The sequence below is a fragment of the Aquila chrysaetos genome, chromosome 22 (genome assembly GCF_900496995.4).
Source record: "Aquila chrysaetos chrysaetos chromosome 22, bAquChr1.4, whole genome shotgun sequence".
NCBI classification, from domain to species: domain Eukaryota; kingdom Metazoa; phylum Chordata; class Aves; order Accipitriformes; family Accipitridae; genus Aquila; species Aquila chrysaetos.
The window spans coordinates 4,375,734-4,400,242 of record NC_044025.1 but is presented as its reverse complement, the minus strand read 5'-3'; the positions used below and the strand labels follow the sequence as shown (position 1 = coordinate 4,400,242).

The following is a 24,509-nucleotide window of genomic DNA, read 5'->3' as shown; positions in this document are numbered from 1 at the left end:
TATTACTGTGGTATATTAATGGTATGTTACCTAGAAATTACCGAGACTTTTCAAGTAGAGAAATAAGGCTGCTGATGGCTCCAAATGAAGTGGTGTCGTAACTGTAAAGTAAAATTGAAGAAATGATACAGTAGAGGGGAAAGAATTGTGTTTAGCTAAAAAATAGCTTGTTTGCTGTGTTTGTTTATATGCCACTGTTTCCTAATTAGGGTCTAGACAGACCTAACAAATAGCAATTAAATAAGGTATTGCATACTGTAGGACTGTTCATATCTTATCTGGGTGAAAGTGATTCTAGTTACTCTGAAATCCTGCATTTCAAATTAGAGACGTCCTATGAACACCCATAACACAGACACCATAAGCCTGTTTTCTCAGGTTATTTTATCAGTCTGTATTAAGAAACAGATATCTGGAGATAGTCAGATGCGCCTTAGTCAACTGGAATATATTCAAGCATTTAACCCCCGGGAGTCTGTGATATAACTATACAAAGATATTCTTTTGATGCCATATTGAAATGTGTTTGATCTCTGGATATCTGCTCAGTGTTTCAATTTTTCTTTCTTTATTAGTTTGAAAATGAAATAATTTTGAAGTTGGACCATGAGGTGGAAGGAGGACGAGGGGATGAACACTACATGCAGTTGTTTGAGTCCATGTAAGTAGTGTATGAAAATAAACGTCTTCAGGATGTGTTTTTATCTTATTGTTCTCACTTCTCAAGTTGGTAATCTCACTGAAAAATAAAACAGAATCCTAGCAGCTTTTTTTATGAAGGGACTGGAAATAGCATACTGTTTCAGTAAACCTGTTTGGAATTGTAGTTTTCCTTATTGAAACTATTTTCCTGGTTGCTTTTCAGTATTTTGTGCTCCAGCCAAATTATGAAGAAATAACACCTAACCTGCATTTCCCTATCCAACTTGCAAGCAAAGATAATCAAATATTCACCTCACTTTTTGGTCTTTCCGCATTTTTCTTTATAAGCTTTCTTGGTTTTATTTCACACTAATAAGAAGAAGGTATTTTAAAATGTCTTATTTGCTTTTGTCGATGTCTAGATTGGACTCCAAGAGATTATTCTCTGAACTTACATAAGGTAACCATCCTGGAATGAGAATATTGCAAAGTACTACAGTTTAATAAAAATATTTCTGTATTTCTAAAAAGCTTTCCAAAGCTTGATATAGCATCTCCTTCTCTTCTTGGCTGCCCACATTCAGTTTTATTCTCAGAATTAATAGCTGTGTCTTCACTCGTGGCAGGTTGCATGTGTGATGTGTTGGGCGGTGGTGGGATCTTTGTGCCTACCTCTGAGAATTTGCTCCTAGCTTTGTGCCTTAGACTGTAACAGTGAGAAAGTACATGGCTCATCATACACTTTCTCAAGCATTGATAACCTAATAGGTATTAAGTGTAAAAATGCTGTAGCACTTTGGCTACCTGACAAAATCAATATAGGCTTTGTGACATTGAGTGTGTAAGTTTTTACTTTCTCAAAGCCTGCTACGTTGTATGCATTGTATTTTTGTGTAGGGGGTAGCAGGCTTTGCAAAGTCACATCCCTCACCACATGAAGCACGAAATCTGTGTATAACACAAAGAAAAAAGTCTACTTTCAGTGAAACATAGTTTTGTAAAAAATTCTGAATTATATAATCAAATAATAATAAGTAAATGTCATTTTATGTATATAATATGTAATTATGTTCTAATTAAATAGTAAATTTTAAAAGAAACATCATTTAAATCAAACATAATTTATATGTTCACTATGTTAGTTTAATTTCTGTCATATGAGGAGGCAGATAAAATATAGAGAGACAGACTTGAAAAAAGTAAAAGTAATGACACTTTTTAAGCAATATGAAACTATTCTTTGAAACTGATACACTGGCAAGGACAGATGAAGTTTTAAAAATGTCTCTTTCACTTCCTAACATTCAATGACTACGTAAAATGAGAGCAATAAACTAATTTTTCAGTTTTGAGTGTTTACTGTTCAGCTTCAAGTCTTAAGATAGCTACGAGGTGACGCAGAGGTGTTCAGTCTAGCTCTCGGTATGACTGGAAACAGGCCTGAAAGTACAGTTTTCTTAATCACACTGCTGCAAAGCCTAAACTGCTATGTGTGCCTAAACTGTCACTACAATTCATCATTTCTAATACTGGGGATTCAGCTGACACAGTGGACATTTATTTCAGTACTAAACTTTCCTTGCTGCTAGTAAGTTTTTTTTTCCAAAGATCCACACTAAATCTTCCTTGCCTCAGTTTAAGCCAATTATTTCTTGTTTTACCCACAGGGGACATAAAGAATCATTTATTCTGTTTTTCTTTGCAGCAGCTTTTAATAAATTTGAAAGTTGCTGTAGAGTTTCGTTCAGTCTTCTTGTTAGGGTAAACAACCCCAATATTTCAGTTGATCATATGGAATGTTTTCTGGACATTCCTATAATGTCTACATCTGTTCTATAATACTACGTTGCCTTAAAGCTGGAGAGCGTATTCAGACTGAGACTTAATCAATGCAAAGAGAAAAAGCTTCCTTCAGATCTTGTGTATGAGACTCTTTGAAGCTTACTTTTTCTGAGTTGTGTAACTTTGCTTGTTTGGTTGTCTTGTTTGCAGTTTACTTTTGCATTCAAAAATTTTTCTAGAGAACTGGTACCTATCCAGTTAAACCCCATCTTTCAGAAGTGCAGTTAAATGGTCTCATCAAACATACTACATAGCATTTGATCTTCCTGCCTTTCCAAGGTACCCTTATTTCTTTGACATATCTGGCTTTTCCCCCTTGATACTGTCCTATGTTCTACAAGACTTCAAGGTTTCCACATTTCTAAAGATGTCACTTCATAGTATCGCCAGATAATATTTTTTGTTCCATCCTTGAAGTTGTTTAATGATGCCTGTAGAGGGATAGTTGAGGCAGAGGCTGGTGACCTGTCTGTGGTAGAACCCTGTTCTCTTTTCGCTGTTGTTCAGTTGGTTGGTTTGGTTTAAATCTTCCTACCTTCACTTTTCAAAGCAGGGATTTCAAGCCTCTCTCCCCAACTCCCTGTTCCAACTGGAAAGAGACACAGTTAAATTTGGCTCCTGATTTATTCATTTGGTCATATTTTCATCAACTAATTTCCTGTAACTGTCTGCATTCCTGCACCGTTCCAGTTGTCACCTGAATGCAGGTATTTAGCAGTAGTCAGTGACTGTCGTGTGTGTTGATGCTCACCTCTGCAACCAACGCTTACCCACACTGGTTGCTGGGAGCTTGCCCATGCCCAGTAAACTAAATAGGTTCAGCAGAAGTTTAAGCACTGCCTTGCATTTGTCCATAGTCCTAAATGTTAGCATGGGCAATGGCAGGGTTATGACCTGTGCTGAGGGATGTTGTCCTAGACAACACCAAGGAAGAGTTGGGATAATACGGAACAGATGAGAGGTTGTTCTCAATAGGCAGAATAGACAAGGCTACTCTGTTTTGGGAAATGGAGGAGTATCTAGCTATATGAATACAAGTTGTGCTATGCCACTTGTCCTCAGGCTCAAAAAATTAATTCTGGCATGTTATAGTTACTAATATAGGCACAACAGAAAATAGCATTTGGAAGCTTTCCAGTTCCCCATCATTGCAGTGGCCCATGCTATGCAGTTGTTTCCTCGAGCTTTATTGAAAATATTTTTTATTTTAAAACTTCTATTTTTTTCAAGCTCTGTTTAAAAATTCAAAGGTTTCTTGCTCCCTCCTGGGGGGAAAAAAAATCTTCTGAAGTTTTATGGGCCCTTTTTATTGGGATTATTGTATAAAGCTGAGCAAGACAACTTTTTAAATCTTCCCTCATGAGACAGGTATTCCTCTCTCCTGTTCATTTTGTAGTTCTCCTCTATGTGTACTCCAGTTCATCTTTCTTTAGTGACTGGAGTTATGTACTATATCCTGGGTGAGATCTAGCAAAAGCTTGTGCTTTATGTCAATGTTTTTCTACTTGTATTGGAAAGAAATGTGATGTCTTGGTGACTCATGTTCATTTCACAGTTATGTAATGTTCATAGGTCTGCCTTGTTTGCTGTCACTCCGAGTAAACCTATGACAAAAATTCATAGTTGTCACTTAAATGTTGGCTGCACTTTCCTTTGTTAGTGTCTTATCCTGTTTCTGATACTTACGTATGTAAAATAACCCCATTTTTCCTGTAGAGTATTCTAGTCTCCTATATGATTCTGAGGCTTTCTTGCTTTCTTTTCCGCAAATACCATTCAACGTGCTCCAGTGTTTTCTGTCGGTTGTCAACTCTTCAGACCCTCTAGTACTTAACATTCCATTTGCAATATGTTTAATGTCATAAGCCATATTTCAATAATTTATTTAAATATTTCAGTTATTGTTTCAGACTAGTCAGACAACAGCAATTAAAGTATTCTGGTTTTATCTGTTAACGTCTGTCTCACCTTGTACAATATAAATGTTCTTTCAGACATGCATGTACATGCTCCCTCTGTCTCAGCAAAATAACTCTGTTGGAGCTGTACAATCAAAGGAATAAACATTAGGTGCTGGTTTTACTTTGCTTGAGTTAGAACTCCGAGACTGGGTACTTTGCTGAGGTCCCGTTCTAGGCCAAAGTTCGATGATTTCTTTGCAGTTGAAGTTAATATGAATATGTATTTTCTGAAGAAAGTTTAAATAATTCTGAAGAGTAAAAAATTATTTTTGCAACTAATTAATACTTTATAATGAAAGTTTAAAAAACAATAGTGTACTTAAAGATTAATAATAAATTATTAAATGTATTTGCATATAAATTGAGCACTGTTAATGAAACACTAACAGGTCAAAAATTAAGAATAATGTGTCATTGAAACTGCTCAGCTTAAGCACACAGTGTAGTTTCAAGGATAATTTTGCAATTGCTAGTTTGTTTTTACTATTTTCCTATGAGAATACAGGATAATTTTGATACGTTATTAACAGAATATGCCAAATGTACATTGTGGTGGGTTGACGTTGGCTGGACACCAGGTGCCCACCAAGTTGCTTTATCACTCCCCCTCCTCAGTGTGATGGCGGGGAGGAAGAAAATAAGATGGAAAAGAACTCATGGGTCAAGGTAAAGGCATTTTAATAAAGCAAAAGCTGCGCGTGGAAGCAAAGGAAAACAAAAGATTTATTCTCTGTTTCCCATCAGCAGGTGAAGTCCAGCCACTTCCCAGGAGGTAGGGCTTCAGTATGTGTAGCGGTTGCTCCGGAAGACAAATGTTGTAATAACAAATGCCCACCCCCCCCCCCCCCCACCCCTTTATCTTAGCTTTTATTTCGGAGCAGATGTCACATGGTATGGAATATCCCTTTGGTAAATTTGAGTCAGCTGTCCTGGCTATGGCCCCTCCCAAGACCTTGCCCACCCCTAGCCTGCTGGCCTTCGGGGGCGAGAGGGATGTCGGAGAGCCAGCCCTGATGCTGTGCCAGCACTGCTCAGCAGCAGCCAAAACACTGGTGTCTTACCAACACCTTTCTGGCTACCAATACAGAGCACAGCACTATGAGTGCTGCTGTGGGGTAAATTAACTCCATCTCAGCCAGGCCCAATACGTGCATCTGTAAATATTTATGTGAATATATATATTAAAAAAATGCAGTTTGTCAGAAAGAATCCCAATGGAAAACCAGAATGCTAAGTAAAGGAAACAAGCTCTTAAGCAAGGAGAGAAAATAATCCTTAATGACATGCTGGTAATAATTTCATAATGTTTAAACAGTTAAGCTTTGAAACCAAAGCGATGATAGTAATGTGAAATATCTACTCCTAAATCACTTTAGCACTTCATAGAAACAGCACATGCAAATGTTTTGTAAATGTAAATTGGAATTTGATGATGATGTATAAAACTCACTTTCCTATATTTATATCAAAGGAGAACTAACTGGGTTTTTTAATCAGCAGAAAGTTTATTGTTTGGTTTTGCTTATTTCTCAAGGGCAAATTGCTCAGGTGAGGTTCTTGTCAGTGAATGTCTTTCTTGACTTAAAATTGTAATTTATGTTAGTTTGAACTTTCTACTCTCACGTAACTGCACAAAGAGAAGGAAATAATTGTTCCATTTCATGCTGTGCAATAACAGAGGAAAGAAAGGTGTAGCATTTATTGCAATAGTGTGGCATTTTAGAGACTTGAGTTTGTTATACTACAGAAGCAGGTTGCTCCATTCTGAAATTGTGGGTATACCCTTGAATTTGAAGTCATTCTCAGACATGAAAATGAAATGTTTCATTTTTTTTCTTTTGATCTATATCCCATCTGTCTTCTGGATATCTAAATTACCAACCCAGAAAGGGAATTTCCAGTGCTTTCTGCAGTTGCTTTAGCCCTAATTCAGTATTTCCCTTCAGGACCAAATAGTTTTTAGGCTGATGGGCCGCTAATTTTCACAGTATTGTAAAAACATTTTTTTGTGTTTGCAGTCTTACAGAGTGTGCGCATCAGTATCCCAGCATTTTTAACTTGGTTGAAGGTTTTGTCAGCCTAATTAAAGGCCTCTTGGAGAAACTGCTGGATTACCGAACTGTGATGAATGATGAAAGCAAGGACAATCGCATGAGCTGCACTGTGAACTTACTGGTATGTTCTCTCTTGTAATTCTTCTGTGACAATGGGTAAGAGCTTTAGAATCCATTTACTAAAGATGAAGGTAAATCTTCCTGGGGACAGGAGTGGTTGACAATGCTCAGTAGTGATTTAAACTCTGGGGCAAGAGATTTTTATATCTATTTGCATGGATATATGCATAAACCTGAAAGCAACGTCCACTCAGTTCTTCGGTTTTGCTTGTATGTTTTATCCACTTTGATTCTGTGGATAAATAAGGAAGTCTACTGCTCATATACCTTTATCTTTTGATAGGCTTAACATAACAGTGGGCTTTTGCCAGAGTCAAGTTTTGCATGAGGAACTAACCCACTTGCTGCTTTAGTAACTCAGTAATTATGGTTTTTAAATCTGGGGAAGAAATCTGCAAGATACACTTGCAGTAAGGTGCTAAGAAGATTTGAGTCTCTGATCTCGTTCTAGGCCACCCTGTATTTTTTCCAATTCCTATTTTGTAATGAGGATATCGCATATAGAGATTCCTCCACCAGGAAATTCCTCTAAGCTGGAGAGGAACCTTTGTCAACTTTAAAGGTTGGAAAGAGAACATGGTTAATATGTATTGCACTCACATACTCTCTGTTCCTCAGTAATTGCTGCGCAATGTCGTATAAATTTCTGCAACTCTTCAGGAGGCAATTCTTGTCATACATTTTGCACAGCCTTAGCAACTTATACACCTGCAAAAGTGTTATGGTGACGAAAATGGGGTTTATTCCTGGAATTAGCCCCCTTAGAGTTATTGTGCAACAATGTTACATATCAACTTCAATAAATACCAGCTGCTTTTCTGGCCATGGAGTGTAGCCAGACCATGTAGTTTATTATGTTAATGCATTTGGTTAACCATATTTTCTTCTTCTCCAACAGAAGAACTTTCACTAATGATTTCATTAGTGAACTAAGAGAGGTATACATATGTATATATAATAATAACACATACTAATAACTAATTAAAATATTAATTGAAATAGTAGTGCCAGGTTTAAATTTAAGGTAGTCTGTAAATAATGTATTTCTTATTCTGTCCAACTAGCAAGAAAAGCTAAACCTCAATATATATTTTTTTTTCCTGTGTTTTAATAAAAGACATTAGGAGATAACTTTTAAATCTTTGTGTCCCTAGAATTTCTACAAGGACATTAACCGTGAAGAGATGTATATCAGGTATGGCAGTTGTTCTATTGGATCTGTTTTGGAGAGGGCAATAATATTCTCTTACAAATTCTGGTTTATCATTGTACTTGGATTTCTGTTACTTAATGTTAGTTCACTATCCACAATGACTCTGTTGTAGCCCTGGCCTCATTTATATTCTTACTCCGTTGTTTACTTAGCCTTCTGCAATTTGGAATCTATCATATGTATTCATCAGCAGCATTGTTTTTCCCCAAGAATCAACTTTTAGTTGATCAAGTCACTCAACATTCATTGTCTATTATTTTAAAGAAAGAAAATGCAGCTAGATTTGTGGTTTGATGGAGGGTGTATCATACATTTAGAATGGCAGAAAAAACATTCAGGTTTTGTAGAACTGTGCAGTCTGCCAAGTCTCTTTAAATATGTAACACTACATGCAATGCAGAATTACTAGTAAAGTATTTTTCTGTAAGAGCTATAGCTATACTGGCAAATTCTTTCAGATGTGATGCCATGTCACACTCTTACTGTCTCCAAGAGTTTTGCATATGAGCTGCAACAAATCTTGCTGTTCAGAAGCTCACTATTTCCTGCCTCTCCTCTCATTCTGCAAAATCTGCAGAACCACCTGCACCTCAGCCACTGCAGTACAAAGCCCAGAATCTCAGCTGAAATGAGCACGGGAGGTGATTCAGAGCTAAACCTGGAGCTATGAGCTGGGGCAGCCAGGGAGAAACAGTGTTCCCTCTGCGGGCATTGCTGAGGGAGACACGTGTTCAGTTGGGTTGACAGCTGGGAATGGTAATGCCTTGAACTGCTACAGCAAGGTGTCAGAGTTCCTGTGTCAAAACTCCTGTTGTGTGTAAGAGGAGGATGAGATGCACTTATTCTTTCTGGCTGCTGGAAAAGATGTGGCTTGAGTCACACGATGGGCAGTGGTTGTGCTTGTAGCAGCAGTGCTGCCCTAGGAATCAAGGAGAACACTGGCAACATAGAATAACTTTTCTGCCCTTACTGTCTTCCAAGTTGTACAGGGACTTGCTTTGTCTTTCTGGCCTGATATTTTCCATTTTCTCCTTTACCTTGTGTTATCTGTTGTGCTTGCATCTATTTACATGCAAAGTGTTTACATGCAATCGAAAAGTGCTACATAGAAAGGCAGCTATCTTTAGTAACAGTCCAGAAATAATGGACTCCGAGACCTTGAGTCTAGTAGTTCTTCCTCTTCCTCTTGGAGGTGGAGCTGACAGCAGTTTGCAGAAGGAGGTTAGCTCTTTCCCCTCCTTTTGTGCATGTTTCAGCATACAAAGAGAACACAGAAAAGCCCGAACAAATGCACAGAGCTTTAACCTCTCTGTGTCCTTAAAGACCCTTTGGGTAGTGATTGCATGACATCTATGATGTTTCCATTACAGAGTTTATCTAGAATGTTTTTGACATTTAGTATTCCAGTCGTGTCAATATCTAGTCTAATTCTTGTTCTTTCCTCCAACAGATATTTGTATAAATTGCGAGATCTTCATTTAGATTGTGAGAATTACACAGAAGCAGCATATACCCTTCTACTCCATACGTGGCTCTTGAAGGTTAGATTTTCTAAACTCAATGTATAAGTAAGCTTTTGCAGTTTTCAAATTTATAAATTAAAAAGTGATTGTCTTAACCTCTGATTTACTGCATATTAGTTATTTTCCATAGGGGTATTCAAGTTTCTAGTTAAAAATACTGCAGCAGGTCATATAAAATTAACATTAATTGTTGAAACTGTATTTTCAATAGGTGATTAAAAGCCATGTATTGGTAAAACTAAGTATTGTAGTAAAAATAGTTTTACTTTATAGTGAGAACATTGTGTGCAAATTCTGAAGTCATTTAGCTTCCATGTGTTTTTTATTTTGCTAATTTCTTACTATCCCAAGCATAACAAGGATGAAAATTAAACGCAAATTTTTCCAGCTATCACAGGGGGACATCTGACTTTTCGTTTTAAATAATATGGATCACTCTGCCAAATTATGCTTGCTTTCTTTTGTAGCTGGTAATTATTTTTCACTATAACTAGTGTTTATTCTCATTGTAACTGATGTTATCAATAGAAATGGTCATTAAGATGCATTTCCATTTCAAGGGAAAATTCAAAATGTAAATGTTCTTCAGCAAAAATTTGAGATTTCTTACAGAACTTCTTTTAGTTCAGAACCATATAAGTTCGGCTTTTCACCAAAGGAAGGAACACAGATTTTTAAAATGTTATGTCTAGTCCTGGTTATCACATGAAATACAGTGCTTGTTTGAAGAGGTAATTAAAACATTCCCAGTGCCTTTCCCAGTTTCTTTGTGGAAAGTAAAAAAGACTGGGAAAAAAACACTTAGAAGAGCCCAGGGGACCAGACTTTGGGAGAGGGGAGATGTGTGTGTGTGAAATGTTGAACTCCAAAATCATATGTTTTTTAATGTGTTTTTATTCTCAGTGGTCAGATGAACAGTGTGCCCCCCAAGTCATGTCAACAGAGTTCCAGTGTTCACAGACCTATCGACACTTGAAAGAGAATTTGTATGAGAAGATCATAGAATACTTTGACAAAGGAAAGGTGGGTCTGTAGAGTTCTTCCCCCTGCCAAATCTCTTTTTACTGTGTTACTTTGTATAGTAGTATTTAATGAATATTCTCTATATAGAATGTTTGCGTAGGAAATCCTCTTTGAAATGTGGGTCAAGTAAAAATTGTGTTCTGAAGGCTTATTCACAGAGTATATCTGTTCTATATGAACATGTTCTTTCAATAACCATATTCACAAAGAAAGAGGGCTAATGTTTATACCGGTCACAAGCATCTCTGTCAGGCAGTAATAAAATAGTAAAAAATGTTGACTGTACTTTGCTTTACCAGGAAAAGAATGCAGACTACACAGATTGCATTTCTAAACCTTTCGGTCGTTATCTCCCAAAAAACCAGACCGTTCAAAATAGACATATTTGTTTCAGAGAGGTCTGAGAATTGCATCCCAAACTTAAAATGTAGTTGTTTGATGTTCAGTACCTGGGTTTAGTTCAGCTTTTTAAAAAAAGTTGCTAACAAAATTGCCTGTCAATACAATGACAGTAGAGCTGAGATTTTTGGAAATAAAGCAAAGGACTAGAAAGCAGGAAAAATTCTGCAATGCTGAAAAATGAATCTTATGACCCAATAAGGCCTTTAAGTCATTATGTCTTGTTCAGCTGCAACCAAAGGTATGAAGGGGGAAGGCAATTCATTACTGCTGCTTGCAAAATGAAGGCATAACTCCCCCACGAATGTCACTCCTATAATTCAAAAAGGAGAAAGTTTTTGGTGCTTCAGCACTGTGCAGGCAAATGCAGTGCTATTTATAACTTCTCAGGGTTCTTTTGTTGGCATCTGACGTAACTACAATGTAATAGTCCCCACCCACTGTATCAGAATGATCAAATCCTCATGATTTCTGACCTACCTAGCATTCAGGTTCTCCTCAGATACATCAGAGGAGGTTTGCAGGCAGCTGAATGCAGCTGTCAGGTTCAGAACTACTTAGGCTAGGAGTACATGGCACCACGTAAAAATGGTCACAATGTGTGTGACCACCACTGTCCTTACATCAGTAGAGAATTATGCTCTGAAAACCCCTTTTGTCTCCTTTATTCTGAATAGATGAGAAGACTGACAGAATTTGAGATATATCTTCAAGAGGGGGAGTTTCTGTCTCTTTAAGACCACTTTTGTGCTGCCATACATCAAGTGCCTACAGCAGTTGAGAAAAACTGTCCTAGTCTTTCCAGTGCAGCTCTGTAATTCCTCACAGTAATTTTCAGAGGTAGCTATTAAGTTGTGTGGAAAGAAACAAGCTGGTACTCTGGGCAAGTGGCAATTTAAGTCTAAGCCTTGTAATTTCTTAGCTGACTAGGAGAGCTGTCATGTGCAAGGCTACCTATGATTATGTATGCTTCAGAATTTCTGTAAAATGAAGTGTGTGCGTTGTAGAGCGGCAGGTGCTGGTCCCCTCATACACTGCTCCTATGCTTGGGGTATATTCTGGGTGTTATGCACATTAGTTATTTACTCTTGTTTTTTAATGTATCTGAAAGGTTAGGTGATTTTTTATTATTTTATTGTAAGAATAAAGTAGGTTTACTTATTCCTTCCTATAATGAACCATAGAACACTTTCATTTTTTACATTAATCTGTTTTCCTAAAGTTTATGATTGCACTGAGTCTTCCATTCTAACTGTGCCATTAATAAATGACTGCAATTTAAAGATAGCATAATCAATAAAACTGTAGTCAAACAGTGATGCCTTAAAAACCTGTTGGTACTGGATTTACTTTTTGAATATGCGGTTACATTGCAGATGTGGGAAGAAGCCATATCTTTATGCAAAGAACTTGCAGAGCAGTATGAAAAGGAAGTTTTTGACTATGAACTTCTAAGTCAAAACCTGGTAAGATTATCTACAGATCTTCAAATTATTTCAGTCACAGAAATTAGTACTTTTGAGCTATCAAATGATAGAGCTGCTTATAAGCTTGTTGTCTGCAGTTGATTTTTAATTCATTTGTGAAAGAGTTGCTGTGTTGTATTGTAACATTTCAGTGGTAAAGTAGAGATTCATAAAGAACTGTTTGTTGAAGTTGCATGGACATATGCTTATTGAGATGTTTTGAAACTTCTATAGACAAGATAAACATGTTCTGAGATAGTGCAATTTAAAGGCCATGTATGAAAGAAATATAACAAGCTTTTGAGGCCTTTGTAATGCTTTAGGGTAGAAGAAGCACCTGGATGCATTTTTTCCCTGCACTTTTGTGATGGGTTGACCCTGGCTGGTTGCCAGGTCCCCACCAAAGCCGTTCTATCACTCCCCCTCCTCAGCTGGACAGGGGAGAGAAAATATAACAAAGAGCTTGTGGGTCGAGATAAGGACAGGAGAGATATCACTCACCACTTACTGTCACGGGCAAAACAGACTCAACTTGGGGAAAATTAACTCACTTTATTACAAATCAACCAGAGTAGGGTAATGAGAAAGAAAACCGAATCTCAGAACACCTTCCCTCCACCCCTCCCTTCTTCCCGGGCACAACTTCACTCCCGGCTTCTCTACCAACCCCCCCAGTGGCACAGGGGGACGGGGAATGGGGTTTACGGTCAGTTCATCACACATTATTTCTGCTGCTTCATCCTCCTCAGGGGGAGGACTCATCACACTCTTCCCTGCTCCAGCGTGGGGTCCCACCCACGGGAGACAGTCCTCCATGAACTTCTCCAACGTGGGCCCTTCCCACGGGCTGCAGTTCTTCACGAACTGCTCCAGCGTGGGTCCCTTCCACGGCGTGCAGTCCTTCAGGAGCACACTGCTCCAGCGTGGGTCCCCCACGGGGTCACAAGTCCTACCAGAAAACCTGCTCCAGCGTGGGCTCCTCTCTCCATGGGGCCACAGGTCCTGCCAGGAGCCTGCTCCAGCGTGGGCTTCCCACGGGGTCACAGCCTCCTTCAGGAACCCACCTGCTCCAGTGTGGGGTCCTCCCCGGGCTGCAGGTGGAGATCTGCTCCCCCGTGGACCTCCCTGGGCTGCAGGGGGGACAGCCTGCCTCACCGTGGTCTTCCCCATGGGCTGCAGGGGAATCTCTGCTCCGGCACCTGGAGCACCTCCTCCCCTCCTTCTGCACTGACCTTGGTGTCCGCAGGGTTGTTTCTCTTACGTGTTCTCACTCCTCTCTCCGGCTGCCGAATACCGCCTATCCCAACTTTTTCCTTCTTAAAAATGTTATCACAGAGGCGTTACCACTATCACTGATTGGCTCAGCCTTGGCCGGTGGCGGGTCCGTCTTAGAGCCGGCTGGTATTGGCTCTCTCTCGAACACAGGGGAAGCTTCCAGCAACTTCTCACAGAAGCCACCCCTGTAACCCCCCCCCCGCTACCAAAACCTTGCCACACAAAACCAATACAACTTTTTCTTTAAATTTTAGGAACTCAAATCTTGACAAGCCTAAAGAACTCTGTCCTAATCAGGGACTGGGGAAGTAATACATCACAAGGAATTACATCTAGGTCCAAAGACTAGCAGGAAGATTTTAAAGGAAGATTAAATGTTCAATTATTTGTTTTCATTAAAGTTCAATTAATCCAAAAAGAATCCCCTCCACCACAAACCTTTTTTTCCACGCCCAAGATTCCACACTTGCATGATCTTTAACAAATGTTTAGGGCTCATTCAACAGATATCCCTGAATCTTCCACAAAGAAACCGTGGGAATCAATCCATGACATTCTTGAACAGTGTTGTGTATAAAGCAAGCTTCTTTTCCTCCCACTCAATTCTGCTTTTGTCATAAACTAAAAGATAAAGACAATATTTTTGCCAATCCCATTTAAGTTGCAGTGTTGCATGTCTTATAGGTATAACACTGGAAATAAAAATAGTAAACCTAAATGGCACTTAGTATTTTATGGAAGACATTGTTCTAATCCCTTTACATGGTGTGTGTCCTTAGCATGATGCTAGGGCAAAAGCTTGAGTTGATCCATACCTCAGAAAACATTTGAGGCAGGGAGTTTTTCTGAATGTATTATTTCAGTAATGTTATCAGTTAAGTGTTTAAACTGTAAAGTGGTGTTTGCTGCCTTTTTTTCATGCTAGAAAGTTAAGGGTAAGCCCGATTCTTAGGTCAAATAATTGAAGCTGAAGCCATACGCATTTACCTATGTATTATATTTGCATATAAAATTAAACAATATTTAATGTACCACAGCAGTGTCATGTGCATGGTAGCTGATTATTGCTATAGCTTACCAACTGATAAGTGGTAGCTCTTGCATACCCACTGATACCACTGATAGCTGAAGTGCATAGCATAGTACTACTGCAGAGGTTAAAAAAAAAAAAAGGGGGGGGGGGGGAACCAAACAGAAGTAATTGCAGTTGGTTTTGCTTTCAGATTCAACAAGCGAAGTTCTATGAAAACATCATGAAAATTCTGAGACCTAAACCAGACTATTTTGCTGTTGGGTATTACGGCCAAGGATTCCCCACATTTCTAAGGGTAAACCTGTTTAAATTCTTACTTTTTTCATCTATTTTCATATGCTTCTAAAAATATGAGTGTACTCTACTAATGCAAGTGAGTCTCTGGGGATATTTGCCAGGGATTTAGTTTTGCTTGGATGCAGGACTGTAGTCAGAATCTGAATTGTTACTTGTAAGAATATGTATGAAATGTTTTCAGATGTGTTTAAGTTGATTCTTTCTCTTGGTTTGCTTGTGGAAACTAGAAGATGTATCAGGTAGTGAAGCTGATATGTGAGAGCCAAATGCAGCAATATGATGTAATTTGGTATGGGCAGCTCTTCCAGAAACCTATTTCTCAGATGAGTCCCCACACAGTTTATTGATAACTAGTAGAATGTCATTAACTACCTGTGTTCAAATTAAATCCAAAATTCTGTTTCACATGAGCTTGGTATTTTTTGTGGACCTTGTCATGGACTGACAAGAGTCTCAGATTTATATTGCCTCTCAGCTACAATTGAAATACATTACGAATGTAGAAACGGCATATTTTTCAGACCAATGCACTCTATAGCCCAATATTGTGTCTTTAACAGCAGGAAATAGTAGGCAAGTAGGGTAGGGAAGAGTATAATATAGAGCAGGTGTGTAGTGATATTGACCTGGTATGTATTCCATACTTACCTAATAAACAGCTTCGGGGTTAGAGGTGGTGACACATTTGTTTTCTAGCCCTTCATGGATTGTTCTACAGTGATTTGTGCAGTTGCTTTCTGAACTGATGCTCTCCAGAGCATACTGTGGCCTCACAGTACACAGCTCTGTGTGTTGGAGGTTTACTGTTGCCTTTTTATTGTCATGTGATAATTTCTCCACATTAGTTCTTACAGGAAGACTGAACAGTTGTTCTTTAAGTACCTTCCTCATGCCATTCATGACATATTGTTCTCTTAGAGTCTTGGTTTATTTAAACATTGCTTCCACAGCAACCATTCCATATGTTTTTCACATCCTGGTTCCCTTGCTGTCCATTTTCTAGTTCATGAGATGGTAGGACAAGAAGTGTACACAGTGTTTCAAATGTGGATACACTATGAATATGTTCATTGTGATACTGATGTTTCTTTTTTTCTTTTCCTGTTTTCGTTGTAATGACTGAAGTTCAGATCGCTTTTTTGATCTCTAATATGCATTGAAGTGACATGTTCATACCAACTGTCTTGTATTAATTGTATTTTTTTCCTGAATGGTATCAGCTAGTTGATATCTTAGGACACTTGTGGTAAGTTTGAACTGTTTTCATTGAACAGACCTCTATACACTGAATCTACTCTCTCAGTTTTCTTTACTTTTCTCCATTTTATTATTACCATGTGAGAAATCAAGACTCCAAAGGGTCTGTTTTTTTCAAGAAACCTGACAAACTTAGGAAGTCATGCACAAGCAGCTTTTACGTTAGTTTTTTAAAAGATTATTGCTTTCTTTTAACCACAGTAGTGCATCTCTTCAGAGCATAAAACTAACCTGAAATGATTTTTTCTTGTAGAAAAAAATAAAATCCTTTCTTACAGACTAAAATGAATATGGTAGCTTTTCTCACACTTGAAAAGCAATGGAAGACCTCTCTTTCCCAGTTTTAAAGGCCAAAGTTGCCTTGAAAACACTGGAAAAAAAAGTGAAAAGATATGCTAATATTACGCCAAAGGAAGCATGCACCTTTTGTTTCTGGTATTACAGAAGTACCCTGTTAAATGAAGCAAACTGAACCACAGATGAGCACATTTGGGGTTAGACTGTATTGTAAAATAGGACATTTCATAATACCAAGAAGGAGCAGGCAGAGGAAACCTATATGTTGGTATTAGAAAGCTGCAAAACCTGGACCCAGAATGTATTTGAAAGCAAATCCTTTTACTTGACAGACAAGAAGAAAAGGAATTTCAGTGCTTTTCTTACCTCCCGTTCTGATTTTATTCTGCTCTACAGGAGCATCCTTAGTGATGATGCCAGTTTATCTTCATTCTGTCTAACAGCATAAAGTATCTTCTCTGCAGAGTCAGTGCTGCATTCCAGCACCTGGTGAAAGGGGTGTCTTGCTTTATAGTTAACTAATATTCAGAAAACAGTAAGAGTCATTCCAAAATTTGGAGACCCCATTGTGTCTTTGTACTGATAAACATGCATCTATAACTTCTGCCTCAGCGTCCTACAGCCCAAGAAATCAGCTGTTTATTCCTTGCAGAACAAAGTATTCATCTATCGTGGGAAGGAATATGAGAGGAGAGAGGATTTCCAGGCACAGCTGATGACTCAGTTTCCCAGTGCGGAGAAGATGAACACCACATCAGCACCTGGAAAGGATGTGAAAAACTCTCCTGGTCAATGTATCCTTGAACACACAGGAGATTACAGAATGAAGGCGGGTTGGGGAAATCTTGTTGTTAGCAAGTTTACCTGTGTGGAACAATAATTTCCTAAAAAGGATGCAAGTTTATTAATGTGACAACTCAGCTTGCACTTATACTTATCTGTCCTGCAAGTGTTTTATGGTTTGTTCCCAAGATGCTTGCTCCTGTTTTTCTCACAATTCTAAGGAGTCTGTCTCTTTCAGTCATCATAGAATCATTTAGGTTGGCAGAAACCCTTACAACTGAGTCCAACCATAAACCTAGTCCGCCACTAAACCATGTCCCTAAGTGCCACGTCTACACGTATTTTAAATACCTCCAGGGGTGGTAACTCAACCACTTCCCTGGGCAGCCTGTTCCAGTGCTTGATAACCCTTTCAGTGAAGAAAATTCATTCAAGTCCAGACATGGTTTACCTTTATTTTCTTCAAATGGCAAAACCAGTGATGAACACTTGAATTAGCTAAGTTTAAAGCAGCAACTTGTCTATTTCCTCATGTTTTAGCTGTTGTGTTTTGGTTTTAAATTCATGTCTTCCTTGAAGATTGTTCTGACTGGTACTGCATTTGGGTATCACCTGTATTTCTTGGCAACATAAATATGCTTTTGTCACTCTCAGAAAGTTTCCTAGGAAAATTAACTCATAAACATTATTAACCACCTTTTAGAATGCCCTAAATTATTCTTGTTTGGAAGTACTCTAACAGTTGCTTGCATGCACTATCTTTTTTCTTCACGTTCTGATTTAAATCATTACTGGCTGAGCAGATGTGAGATCACCTCATTGTATCAGCCATTTTTTTTCACATGTTGATTTTCTTTTATTAATTTTCAAAGTAATATTTTAACAGTTCACATGCTTTCTTGAGTCTGTTCTGATGGAACCTGCTGGAGGAGAAAAGGAATGCTACTTTCTTTTCACACTGTTGTGACTGAAGCAGAGAGTATTATAGGCTTGTCTAAAATAGTACATTAAGCTTCAGAGCCAAGCTCTCATAAGTCTGTCTTGTGTCTTAACTGATTTTACTTTTTTTTGAGATCATATGCATCAGTCCTTTCTTAAAGTAGAATTTGCTCAAGTCTATTTGCAACTAACAGGAGATGCACTACTTACGGACTTAAGAAAAAGCTATGGCATCTAACCAGAGGGCATGAGTTTCAAATATACTGAAATATGTAAGAATATGATATATTTACTTACAAATATAGTATTTAGATTAAAAAGTAACACTTCCACAGAAAAACAAAATCTCAGGTAAAAGGGCTGCTCAATTACAGATTTCAAAGATGAAATGCTAAACATCATGACATTATGCATGCCTAAAGCTAAATATTGAAACTGTTAACATTGGATGTTGTTGATGTTATTTCTGTAAGTTGGCTTGGCTTTAAAATTTAATGAATGATTCAGTGTGATAAATGCAGCTACAGATATTCAAGCTCAGTAAATAATAAAAATATGCAGTTCAAAATTAATATATATTGCCTGGTTACTACTGGCAGATTTTCCCTTGTTTGGCCAAGAAAGGTCCACAAATGAAATCCTGGACCCTGCAGATTATTCATCAGGAAATGTCTTTTTTTTATTATTATTTTTTTAATTTCCCCCCGCAGCCTACAGTATTTCGTACTGATAGTTGATAACATGCCCTTAACTTTGATGATTTCAGATATCCAGTGTTTTACAGTGCAACCAGTTCTGGAGGAGCAACCTAGATTCAAAAATAAGGCAGTACCTGATCAAATTATAAAGTAAGTTAATTTCTATAATAGATAATATAATGAAAATCAGTCTGTATTCCTAAGTTGATAACCATTGTTTTGTGAACTCAGTCATTTGCCAATGAATCTTAGAGCTTTTATTGTCTCAATTTACTGACTTATGTATTCCCAAGGAATTTCACGAGAGAACATCTACCCATTTACCACTGAAGGAATAGCATATGGTTACAGGGTGGGGAGGTGAAATCATCCTTTGGGTCCAAGTTATTGAGTTTTCAACACAGCTTCTTAGACAAGTGATGGAGAGAAGGGTCGTCTTAGAGGTGACTGCCAATATGAGAATGGTTGAGTTGCAGGCTCTTGTACAACAGAATCTTTTTATGACTTACTTGCCGAGTGCAAAACACATGGTGGCAAAATGCTTTCCATTGGCACTATGGTCAAGATTTTGTAAAGGAATAAAGGAAATTAATTGTCCGAAGTATATTGAGAACAGACTGGCTAACATTTCCAAACTCCTAACCCAATGTGGAACAGGTTGACCTTATTACACGCTCTGACTACATGTGTGAAAAGGGATGGTCCATTCTAATAGCTGATGCCAAAGCTGCATACAGTACCTACTGGAATATTGGCTGACTTAGGCTTTTGAGATTTTTGGCTCCAAATCCATCAATATATAAAGGGGGATTATAAGAAAGATGGAGAGAGACTTTTTACCAACGCCTGTAGTGACAGGATGGGGGGCAATGTTTTTAAACTGAAAGAGGGTAGATTTAGATTGGATATAAGGAAGAAGTTCCTTACTGTGAGGGTGGTGAGGCACTGGAACAGGTTGCCCAGAGAGGTTGTGGATGCCCCATCCCTGGAAGTGTTCGAGGCCAGGTTGAATGGGGTTTGAGCAACCTGGTCTGGTGGAAGGTGTCCCTGCCCATGGCAGAGGGGTTGGAACTAGATGATCTTTAAAGGTCCTTTCCAACCCAAACCATTCTATGATTTATGTGGTTGCAAACATGGTCAATAAAAGCTGCTGCATATCACTAACACCTGAATGAAAAATTTCAAGATAGTATTTGTTAGCTTGTAACTTAAGGATGGCAAAAAGTACAAGCAACGTCAGTTAAGGCAGGTCATATTTTCTCCCTACTCTTGTCAGTGCCTTGTGAAAGCACAAGGTATGACTGTATTTCCCTAATTGAAACTGGTTAAAACAGGCATCTTAAGCTAAAATTTCTCCAGGTAATCTGAGGCATCCAAGTAATCCAGTTGCATTTTTATTGCAAGAGAGGCTTTGCAATGCCTCCACACTTAAATAAACAAAAACTCAGACTAAACCCTTTAACACCACTTGTATTACGGCTTTCCAAAAAGAGACTGAAGATAGAAGGCTTCTGTTTATCAGCTGAGATGAGTTCATTTCTAACTGTTCCACAGCTGGATTCAACCTAGATGTCACCTTTGTCTGCAGCCTTCTCTGTAGAACCTTTACTGAAATAGCAGTTGATTCAGAGTGGAAAAATAAGAATCACCTCCCTACATACGCCAAAATAAATAAAGCAGATACAAGCACAGTTTCATGTACTACAAGATTTAAAAAAATAAAAAAATAATGGACTGTGGTCTCAATTTCAACCTGAATTCATTTTAAAATCAGTAACTGAAAGACAGCTGCTAAATGTGGTCCTGGACTAGCTTTCAGTGTAGTGCCAGCCACATTTTGAACTTGTAACAGTTTTATTTAGCTAAGTGCTCCACATGAAGTACAATCTCTTGTCATATGCAAGATTTTGTAATTGTTTGACTCAGCTGCGGAATTCAACCAAACTGCTAATTACATCTGGTCTTAGAGATTTCTTTTTATGAATGCACTTTATTGGGCATTTAATTGTTAGTTACCTTAGTTGATAGCAATCCATTTATTCTACCAAAGAGCTTCAAAATATCTGTCCTTTCAGATGGAACTGTGTAAAGTGATCTGACTTGGTATAGCAGTATTTTCCACTTTCTTTTCTTTGTTGAAGATGAAGATAATCTTAGTAGTTTGGATCAGAAATCATAGGTTCCTATGAACTAACATATCAGAAGTTTGAGGTGTCTCCATTTATTTGTCTCTCTAGGCTTCCAAAACATGGCTTGGTTTTACTGTAAGGTATTTCCAAGATTTTTTTTTTTTTTTTTTTTTTTTTTTTTGCTCTGCAAAATTAGCTTTTACTTATCATGGCTATAATTTAATTCATCTTTAAAACAAAAACTAAAAACTAAATGGAGAGATTTTTCTGTGGACAGCAAAATACTTAGCCCAAACTGTGCAATCTCTGTTCCAATTAGCCAGTGCTAAAAGCCAAGTGGTTTAGTGGAAATGTGTGCTCACAGTGATTGAGAACAATTCATTAGCTAAATAGAATAGAGCATAACATGAATTTGCAATAGATTTCTTTACATTGCTGTCCCCCTCGACAAGTGTTTGTATATGTTTTCTTATCTATCATAAAAAATTATTAATGGCTTCAGATGTTTAGTTTATTGAATAACTGTTGTTCTGCAATGTGAGCAGAACTGTGAGACATGATTAAAGACTTCTTGCATGTGCCATGGATGAAAAAACACATGTATTTCAGTCCAGGTGAATATATCTGCTCTGTTCAGTTATTTTTAACAAAATATACTCATTTTGTATGCCATTATAAAGCAGGCAAGCAGTGTGCATGCCACAGCAAGAATACAGGAAAGTAAAAATCTTTTCTAGACCTTTTTATGTAGGTTTAAATATTATTCTGGAAGTTCTGGAATTTTTATACCTGGAAATTACAGCCAGTCACAAGCTGAAGCTTAATACTTGTAAAATACTGTGTGTTGACCCTGATTTATAGAAAAAGTAGTTGTCTCCTGAGTTTTCAGTAAAGTGCTTTTTTTCTGAGCAGTAAATTTGCTTTTAATTAAAAACTCAACTGACTCAAAATGAAATATTTCACTGTGATAAGAAGATCCATACATTTCTGAATTCTATATTTTACAATAGTCTTTTTTAAATCTTTCAGTTTTTATAAGTCCAACAATGTGCACCGGTTCCACTATTCAAGACCAGTCAGAAAAGGATCTGTTGACCCTGAAAATGAATTTGCTGTAAGTAAATGAGAGACAGGGTGATGGATGCTGTTCTGGTAGCTGTGACTGAATTTTTATCTAGATTCTTTTTTAGACTCAGATTACTCATTACAGACACCCTAACTTTAGGATCTGGTTCAAAAAAATAAACACAGGATTTCTCTCTTTCAGCACTACTCCTGTGTATTTAGTGATACATCACTCTTTCAATTGCAGGTAAACATTATGTAGTTAAGTACATTTGTGTTAGGCAGTAACATTTTCTGGTACAGATTTTCATGAGGAAACAAGATGACATGTAAATAAATATCAAATGGTTTGCCTCTTGTAGTTTATAACACTTTTGTCAGCTACCAGCTTGGCAATGAGATGTGTGTGTTGTCTGCTTTCATCAGGCCTGTGAAATCTTGACAGACTAGAGTACTACCTATGTCATATTTATTCCCATGCATAATGGTGTAATGCTGAGAAATAGTCTTCGTTGTTCAAATATTCTAGGAAATGTGCAACACCATAAATTATTTTTCATTGTCATGCATAAAAATGTGGTAAGTTTCTATATTTTAATTTTACAGATATGTGATATTTTATAGTTTGCCAAGAAAACCATACCATCCAGTCTTTATGGCTAAAGCTGTGCTCTTGGGATACTGATGGGAGAAGCCATTCATTTAAAAAATGTACAATTTCAGTTATGTGTGTGCTGATCAGTAGCGTCAACAGTTTCATGTAAGGAGCTTCTTACCTGCTGTTAAATTAAATGCTTCAGATGCAAACTCTACCCTGACATCCCAGCTTTGCACTGTATTATCAAGACTCATGGTGCACATTGGCTTCCTTTGCAAACTGGAGATTTTTGAAACCATTTATGAATATACCTTGAAATTGTTTTACAAAAATTAAATCGTTAATGTTTTCATTGCTGATGACAATAGATAGTATGCATACTTACTTCAGATGGGTGGAAATTGGGATAGTTGGAATATGTCTTCATTGCGTTCATTATTATGTTTCTCAGTACTGGCAGTTTAGATGAGCTGATATTGGTAAAATAAGGAGCAGTAGGGTAAATCAACTAGTGGCATTTGAGAATACCAACAGCTAGTCTTGTTCAGAAGAAGAAAAAGAAAGGGAAAAGGAATGCGTGCTGGCAAGTTGTTATAGGGCTATTACTGTTTTTAATTGCAGAAATACATTTCAAAATTGGAGGGAGGAAGTATAATCTGGGTAGACGTGAGAGTAGGTCATTTAGTCACAGCCATTCAATCTGCAATGGCAAAAATAGGAATAGATACTAAAAGATTCAAGGGTAATTTTCTTTTTCCTCTGCTTTGTGCAGGCTTAGTGCCTGAAGATGACCTAATCTGAAAGCAGAAAAATGATTTGTGTAAACTGTTGTGCTAGATTAATTTTGCAGTGTCATTTTATGCAAAAATGTGCATATGTTTTCCATCTACATTCTTTTCACTCTGACATTTCAGAAGGCTGAAAATCTGTTTAAATCCTGAAGTGTCATTTTTTCCCTGCTATGTTTTTTTAATAGTCTATGTGGATTGAGAGAACATCATTTGTTACAGCATACAAACTTCCTGGAATTTTACGATGGTTTGAGGTTGTCTCCATGTCACAGGTGTGTATTAACAAGCTAAGAACCTGTAAAGCATGTATCTATATGAATCCTCATGTACAAAACAGTTTGCAAATTTATCAAAGCTATTGTTATTTACTAATTTTTATACATACAAAACTGTTATTACTTATGTTTTATCTTTCTACTGTTGGGATCAATATAGCTTACATCTGATAAATAGTTTCAGGACCAAGTCCTAAGAGAATTGAATAAATCTGTGTTGTTTTGCTGAATTGTAAGAATGTTGTTCATATATGTGAAGTTTTATAAAACCAAAAATGCCTTTTTATCTCTTTATAAACCTTAGAAGTCTTTTGTTGCTTTATAGACTACAATTAGTCCTTTAGAGAATGCTATTGAGACTATGTCCACGACGAATGAAAAAATTTTGATGATGATTAACCAATACCAAAATGATGAGAACCTTCCTATTAATCCACTTTCTATGCTTCTGAATGGAATTGTTGATCCTGCTGTTATGGGTGGCTTTGCTAAATATGAGAAGGTAAGAGATTTTAAGTCAATGCAAAGAACATATTCAGATACATTATTTCATAATTCTCCTACATCCTTTATTCAAAGTGGCAGTGGAATGTGGGCTGAGAATATGAAAGCCATAACTCCACTGATTAAGAGATCTTCATATCCTGGTCACATCTGTCTTTGAAAGCAGAAACTAACAAACCACAGTAACTGCAGCTCAATATTAATTGCAGTTATGAGGGTTTTCATATACATGTGAGATGAGATACCCCTTTTGTCATGAAATAGGCTCTCACACATCAAAAGATTTGGTCTGGAGTAAATGAATCAAGTTTATCCTACAGTAGGT

At 37.5% G+C, this 24,509-nt stretch overlaps 1 protein-coding gene across 1 annotated transcript in view; it reads left to right on the top strand.

Moving 5' to 3' along the window:
- DOCK2 (dedicator of cytokinesis 2) overlaps window positions 1-24,509 on the top strand; it is a 213,200-nt gene that overhangs the window by 173,552 nt on the left and 15,139 nt on the right. Inside the window, exons 34-45 of the mRNA XM_029998203.1 lie at window positions 576-661; window positions 6,464-6,620; window positions 7,774-7,814; window positions 9,283-9,373; window positions 10,259-10,378; window positions 12,154-12,243; window positions 14,742-14,846; window positions 17,055-17,196; window positions 18,891-18,972; window positions 21,981-22,065; window positions 23,591-23,677; window positions 24,006-24,182. Of these exons, the coding sequence (XP_029854063.1) occupies window positions 576-661; window positions 6,464-6,620; window positions 7,774-7,814; window positions 9,283-9,373; window positions 10,259-10,378; window positions 12,154-12,243; window positions 14,742-14,846; window positions 17,055-17,196; window positions 18,891-18,972; window positions 21,981-22,065; window positions 23,591-23,677; window positions 24,006-24,182 (1,263 nt within the window). The remainder of the gene's footprint in view (window positions 1-575; window positions 662-6,463; window positions 6,621-7,773; window positions 7,815-9,282; window positions 9,374-10,258; window positions 10,379-12,153; window positions 12,244-14,741; window positions 14,847-17,054; window positions 17,197-18,890; window positions 18,973-21,980; window positions 22,066-23,590; window positions 23,678-24,005; window positions 24,183-24,509) is intronic.